This window comes from Phycodurus eques, chromosome 12 (genome assembly GCF_024500275.1).
Source record: "Phycodurus eques isolate BA_2022a chromosome 12, UOR_Pequ_1.1, whole genome shotgun sequence".
Classification (NCBI taxonomy): domain Eukaryota; kingdom Metazoa; phylum Chordata; class Actinopteri; order Syngnathiformes; family Syngnathidae; genus Phycodurus; species Phycodurus eques.
Genome location: NC_084536.1, coordinates 19,488,140 through 19,495,398, shown reverse-complemented (window position 1 = coordinate 19,495,398; position 7,259 = coordinate 19,488,140). Strand labels below are relative to the sequence as shown.

General features: G+C 40.9%; 1 protein-coding gene across 1 annotated transcript; it reads left to right on the top strand.

Moving 5' to 3' along the window:
* The first annotated feature begins 2,035 nt into the window (after nucleotides 1-2,035).
* On the top strand, nucleotides 2,036-6,769 carry serp2 (stress-associated endoplasmic reticulum protein family member 2). The gene is made up of 3 exons (XM_061692344.1): nucleotides 2,036-2,232; nucleotides 4,776-4,848; nucleotides 6,428-6,769. The coding sequence occupies exons 1-3, from the start codon at nucleotides 2,149-2,151 to the stop codon at nucleotides 6,466-6,468; spliced, it is 198 nt and encodes a 65-aa protein (XP_061548328.1). The 5' UTR covers nucleotides 2,036-2,148; the 3' UTR covers nucleotides 6,469-6,769.
* Nucleotides 6,770-7,259: the final 490 nt, after the last annotated feature.

Genomic DNA, 7,259 nt, shown 5'->3' with positions numbered 1-7,259 from the left:
TGGTCCTCCATCCATCCATCCAGCTTCCGTTCCGCTTCTCCTCACTAGGGTTGCGGGGGTGCTGGAGCCTATCCCAGCTATCTTCAGGCGAAAGGCGGGGTACACCCTGAACTGGTCGCTAGTCAATCGCAGGGCACATATAAACAAACCATTCACACTCACATTCACACCTACGGGCAATTTAGAGTCATCAATTAACCTACCACGCATGTTTTTGGGATGTGGGAGGAAACCGGAGTGCCCGGAGAAAACCCACGCTGGCACGGGGAGAACATGCAAACTCCACAGCGGCGGGGACAGGGATTGAACCCAGGTCCTCAGAACTGTGAGTCAGAGGTGCTAACCAGGCAGTCGTGCCACCCGCTGTGGTCCTGTGATGCCAAATTTAATATGTGATCGGTTAAATAAACAGTCCCACTGCTAATATAATTATAGCTATTTCGGCCAACACAGCTGAATCTGAAGGCCTTGGGCAGAGTAGATTCACACGGCAACAGATAATGGCCAAAAATCTGATTGGTCAACAAAAATCTAACATCCACATACTGTACACTACTCAGAGAACATGTAACTTCTGCATAGGATGGTCAGAACCCCAAACCTTAGAAACGCTCATCTAAGATGGACTGATGCAAAGTGGAAAAGTGTTTTGTGGTCCCACGAGTCCACATTTCAAATTGTTTTTGGAAATTGTGGACGTCGTGTCCTCCGGGCCAAAGAGGAAAAGAACCATTCGGACTGTTATGGACGCAAAGTTCAAAAGCCAGCATCTGTGATGGTATAGGGCTGTGTTAGTGCCAATGGCATGGGTAACTTACACATCTGTGAAGGCACCATTAATGCTGAAAGGTACATACAGGTTTTGGAGAAACATATGCTGCCATCCAAGCAACGTCTTTTTCATGGACGCCCCTGCTTATTTCAGCAAGACAATGCCAAACCACATTCTGTACGTGTTACAACAGCGTGGCTTCGTAGTAAAAGAGTGCGGGTACTAGACTGGCCTGCCTGCAGTCCAGACCTGTCTCCCATTGAAAATGTGTGGCGCATTATGAAGCGTAAAATACGACAACGGAGACCCCGGACTGTTGAACAGCTGAAGCTGTACATCAAGCAAGAATGGGAAAGAATTCTACCAACAACGCTTCAACAATTAGTGTCCCCAGTTCCCAATCGTTTATTGAATGTTGTTAAAAGAAAAGGTGATGTAACACAGTGGTAAACATGACCCTGTCCCAGCTTTTTTGGAACGTGCTGCAGCCATACAATTTTAAGTTCATGATTATTTGCTAAAAATAATAGAGTTTCTCAATTTGAACATTAAATATCTTGTCTTCGTAGTATTCAATTAAATATAGGTTCAACATGATTTGCAAATCATTGTATTGTTTTTATTTACGTTTAACACAACGTCCCAACTTCATTGGAATTGGGGTTGTAAAAGAAGGAAAAAAATACTAATGGCTCTCCACTCAGAATCTTCTTGTTACCCTTTTCACAAAATGTAATAACATAAGCAAAATAAGCAAATCCACTGTGTCATATTACCATTATCACCACTTGACTAGTGCTCGCATTTCTCACTAGGCCTAGGACAAGCCTACCATTACTACTACTACTAGTACTACGACAACTATTTTTTCCTTTAACTAATATATATTGCTACGTAAACTATTATAGTTCTATTATGTATTATAGCTTTGTTTACTTCCGTTTTCCAAATGAAGTCCTCCTCGACCACTTGAAGTGGAGCTTTGTAGCAAGTTGCCGAAGTGAATGTTTGATTTCCGCAAAACATTTCGCAACAAAATATACTTCCACCAAATAAAGTCAATTCAAAACACAAAGATGACAACTAGTATTGTTAATATTCACGTGCTACTATGAAAAACGAGTATGTGAAATATATACTGTTCGGGAAATGTCACGCATTGCCACGCTGATGTTTCATACCCTTATTCTGAAAACAAAACATTTTTGAGTTTCCGGTTAGAGCCCGTGAAATATTCCCGAGCTTGATACCGCTGGAAGACAGTGCTATCAGCCTACATATTCCAGATTGCTTAATATATAATAAAATAAATAAATTAATAAAAGACGAAAACCGGCTGGTTTGTCCCGAGTGGCGGTTTCCAGACGTTAGGGAAGATGGTGGCCAAACAGAGGATCCGAATGGCGAACGAGAAACACAGCAAGAACATCACGCAGAGAGGAAACGTGGCCAAGACGCTGGTGAGCCCATTTAACTGTCAGCATGATGACATTAGCCCGACAAAAGGTGACGTCCTCGTCCTGCATGCTCGCTCTCCTTCCAGCCGTGTTAGGAGCACGAGGGACGGCGATGCTCTACGATCCTGCTCATCATGCATGTGGAAAGTCATCATGTTGGTCCCGTGTCATAAATCATCTTTATAGGAATTACATTAACACTTACTCATCGTCCCCTCTTAAGCATGACTTGGCTGAAGGAAAACAATGATGCTCAGTGAATTGAATATGTGGAAAAAACAACAACAACAAAGTTTCATTCACAGCACCAATGGTCATATTAAAGTGCATTAGGTTAGTTAGATTTCACATTCTCATCACATCTCTCTTTATTATTATTATTAGTCTTCAAATCAATCATGGCCAAGGGCTATACAAATAAACTTGACCCATAATAGGTTAAAAGCCACTATATTACAAGACAATTAAAAAAAATGTGTACTCCTCCCACATGATTTAAACTCATAAACGTATTAAGAAAAACACTTCTTAAATATATTAAAAATATATTTGAACACACAAATAATTTCAAACAATGTGTAGAAAATACTGTACCTATTGTAGTGTCTGTACATGCACTTACCTTTAAACGGGGCCTTGTGGGATGGCCTGTGACATCGGCAAGTCTGCGTGTGAGTGTCAGGGTGTACGCTGTGGCCGACAGCAGCTTGTGCGCGAGTGTATGTTTTCCCCGGCGTTCAATAAGCGACTGAAAACTATGTAAAGTGTATCGGCGACTATGGCTCTCAAACATGCGAGGGCTTTACAGTAAGTAAGTATATTGTTAAAAAAAAAAAAAAAAAAAACATGATATAGTGGGGAACATTTTACTGCAAACAACAGTTATGAGAAGCATTCCAGTGGAGAGTAGGAGTGTGAATGTGAGTCTGAATGCTTGTTTGTCTTTATGCAGTACCCCCTGTGATTGCCCAAAGTGTGTCATGGAAAATGGATGTACAGTATGTATGTACCTAATGTTGTGATCAGTGTGCGTAAGTGTGTCGAGAGCTGGCGCTTGTCATCACAGTTGCTTGCAATGATTGTCCGTGTTAATCCTCTGAACAAACATTTTATTTTGACAAGTGTCCACCTCCAGAGAGGATCGATCGACATTTTAATCAATCGCTTTGATTGCCTGATTTCAAACCAAGTAGAGCATGCTGTTAAATATGTGACAATAATTTCATGAATCCAGCAATCTCTCCTCTTTTTAGTTGAGCCCAAACCAGATGGTGCCAGTATGAACATATGCCAGTAATTGATATCACTGTCTGTCTGTAGTGCAATAGAGTCAGCCAGCAACATACAGTAATCCAATTTATAAAACCGAAAAGTACTTGTTGTTAAAGGCTGGATTGAAACTGACATTTCTTGCATGAAGATGAGACCCTCTAAAAATCTTATGTTTGCAAGTGTAGAAATAAGTTAAACGCTGTATATATATAATAAATATGAAGGGCGAAGTTGTGATGTGAATGTGATTCCCATTTAAGACGCACCTCCCGTCATCTCTCTTGTTAACATTCTTAATTGTCACACAAGTGTTGTTAAGGCAAGTCCTTTGTTTGGAATAAGTGTTACAAAAAAATATATTTAAAAAAAGAATTAAAGCCAAATAAAAAGCAAAAGAGTTCATCTTTAGGCGGTCTTGTGAGGTAATGTTAGCACCATGCATGTCAGCTGTTCTACCGCATGATTAGGTCATAATGACAAAAAGGAAAGTTTTAGTTTTGCAGTTGAAAAGAAAATGTAATTGCCTGGACATCTGCACTCCATTTGCAAGCCTTTTGAGCCTTTATTCCATATCCTTGATATTCAGCTTAAGGTGAATGTACTAGTATGCTCTTTGTCTTTACTAGTAAGACAATTCAGCCCACCATTAGGTTATCAAGTACATTGAAAAATGAAATCGATATCCTACTAGTGCACTGCGAATACTTATTTATTCAGCATCCTTGACTTCCAGCTGAAGGTCCATGTACTAGTACGCTCTTAGTCCTCACTTGTCGGACAGGTTTAGCATACTATTAGGACAACGATATGCTACTAGTGAGGAAAAACTGCACTCATTGACAACTGCTTGCTCCTAGTACTACTAGTGATATTGTAACATTCTAGTTTACATCTAGTGCTTCACCAATAGTACTAATGGTGCGCAGATGTCAAAAAGTGCATAGTTTTGCCTCACTTGTAACATGTAGTAGTCCTCCAAGTGTGCCAGAGTTTCCTACTAGTGTGCAGAAATGTAATACAGTCGTGGAAAAAACATCAAACTTTAGTTTAATGTCACTTTAAGTGAAATGTATTTTGACTTTCTTGACAGAAAATTGCCATTCAGACATGAGTAATAAAACTGAGCAAAAAGCTCTTTGCAATAGTATTTTTGTAAAAGAGGTTTTACTCTTGCTTCTAACTTGCTAATGATAATGGTGTTGTGTGTGTGCGTGCGTGTGTGTGTGTGTGTGTGTGTGTGTGTGTGTGTGTGTGTGTGTGTGCGTTTCCCATAGCGACCACAGGAGGAAAAATATCCAGTGGGCCCCTGGCTGCTTGCCCTTTTTGTGTTTGTTGTGTGTGGATCAGGTATGTACCTCATGTAGCTTGTTGTTGTTAGCTTCAGCCTGCGTTAAAGAAAAGTGAAGTGCACACATTGCATGTAAACAATGTGTATTTTAGCTACAGTTTGTAAAGTCGACACACTGTAGTAAATAACAGAACTCCTGGAATGAGCTGTGTTTTTACAAGTAGATACCTGTTTTCTCTGTGTTTATTCTGAGACTTCAATGCACAGTATGGGAGTATGACCAGCATCCATCAGAGTTGTGTCTAGGATAACATCATGATTTCAGTATCTGCACTTTTTTGTTTGGTGGGGTGACTTGATTTTTGTAATGTAAAGTACGTGCCTTGGCTCAGTAAAGGTTTGGAACAACTTTACTGTCTGTAAGCATTTACAGTGGATATAAAAAGTCTACACACCCATGTTCAAATGCCATTTTTTGTGATATTGAAAAATTAGAACAAGTTATATTATTTCAGAAGATAACATTTTTCTATATGTTTGTGAGATACACGTTTTGGTAAGATGAAACCCAAGGTTGACCTTTTTGGCCATAATTCCAAAAGGTATGTTTTACACATGGCCGACTGGTTAGCACATCTGCCTCACAGTTCTGGGGTCTGGGGTTCAAATCCCGGCCCTGCCTGTGTGGAGTTTGCATGTTCTCCCCGTGCCTGGGTGGGTTTTCTCCGGGCACTCCGGTTTCCTCCCACATCCCAAAAACATGCGTGGCAGGTTGATTGAAGACTCTAAATTACCCAAAGGTGTGAACGTGAGTACGAATGGTTGTTTGTTTCTATGAGCCCTGCGATTGGCTGGCGACTGGTTCAGGGTGTACCCCGCCTCCCGGCCGAAGATAGCTGGGATAGGCTCCAGCAGCCCGCGACCCTAGTGAGAACAAGCGGTAAAGAAAATGGATGGATGTATGGATGTTTGGCACAAACAAAACACTGCTCATCACCCAAAACACACACACACAAAACCAAAAACACCATAACTACAGTGAAGCATTGTGGCGGCAGCATTATGGTTTGGGGCTGTTTTTTTCTTCAGTTGGCTCTGGGCCCTTAAATAAGGTGGAGGAAATTATGAAGAATTCCAAATATCAGTCAGTGTTAGCACAAAATCTTAAGGCTTGTGCTAGAAAGCAATAAATAAATAAATAAATGTCAGGAAAAGCCAATTGGAACATCAGAAATTTCTTTGGGGTAAATCAGAGGCACTTTAAATGGTGGATAGTGAGAGCTGGTTCCCATTTAACATGCGTTTGTGGTTTATTCTGAACACAGGCACATACCAGTTATAAGAGGGTGTGCACACTTGTGCAACCACATTTCAGTCATTTAATTTCATACTTCCCCTCTCGGAAAGAGAAAAAAAAAGTTGTGCAGGTTATAAGTCACATTGATGGTGGGAAAGGTTTTGAAATTAGTTATCTTAATCTCATTTTATTTTATTTTTTTTAGATCACAGAAATCTGGCATTTCAACAGGGGGTGGATAGACTTTTTATATCCACTGTATGTATCCATCTCTAAATCACCAAGTGAGGTTTCATACAGTATTTACGAGTTGGAAGATTATTTCCCGGTTTTGCTCTCAGCCATATTTCAGATCATCCAGAGTATCCGTATGGGAATGTGATCCAGAAGGAGCACCTCAACTCCTCACTCAAACTGGACAGGGCACACCTCTGAACCCCCCGTCCCCTCCTATGGGCCCAGAGACAGCCTGCAGGCCTCGGAGACCGTCGAGCTGCCCCCATACATTGACCGCCACCGCCTCCCGCCATTCGCATTTGCAGTGTTGCAGTCTGTGGTGCAGACAGCTTTTCTATGGACAGTCTAAAAGCACGCCAGCTGTGTCTTGTTACTCACTTGGCTCTTATCTGTGTGAACGTGTGCATATGTAAGTGTATGCGAGTACAAATGTGTGAGACTGTTTACGCGCATGAGTGTGTGTCCAGATTCGTGCTGATGATGTCCCATTCTTGCCAGTATTCATCTGTCTTGTGTATTTTTATTATAATAAAACTAGATCATTTAGCCAGTTCCTTGTTTCTGTTATTGTGAAAAATCTGTGCTGTTTTTCATTAGTATACCAGATGAGGAACTCAACTCAATTGAACCCTTATCAGATTCCCTTGCACCCACCCTCTTACCAGATCTATTACAAAGACATCTATGACAGAGGCAATTTGATCATGAACATGAACATGTTGGCTGAGTGACATTTAGCGATATAGTAACACTATTATTAAGTCATGCTCCCAATGTAGCAGCCGTGGATAACGTCAGCTTGTTTGCAGTGTTAATGCTTGTTTAGTATTGCTAGCACTGCTATTTGGTTGAAGTTGGATATTCGTTCTCTGTGAATATTTATCATGACTATGTAATTTCATAATGGCATGCCGTTATGAACGGCCATGTTTGAGA

Bases quoted from the DNA above. Each gene is read 5' to 3' on its own strand.
- serp2 (XM_061692344.1), top strand. From the start codon at position 2,149: ATGGTGGCCAAACAGAGGATCCGAATGGCGAACGAGAAACACAGCAAG. The intron at 2,233-4,775 runs GTGAGCCCATTT...CGTTTCCCATAG, and splicing joins GAAACGTGGCCAAGACGCTG to CGACCACAGGAGGAAAAATA. The intron at 4,849-6,427 runs GTATGTACCTCA...TTTTGCTCTCAG, and splicing joins GTTTGTTGTGTGTGGATCAG to CCATATTTCAGATCATCCAG.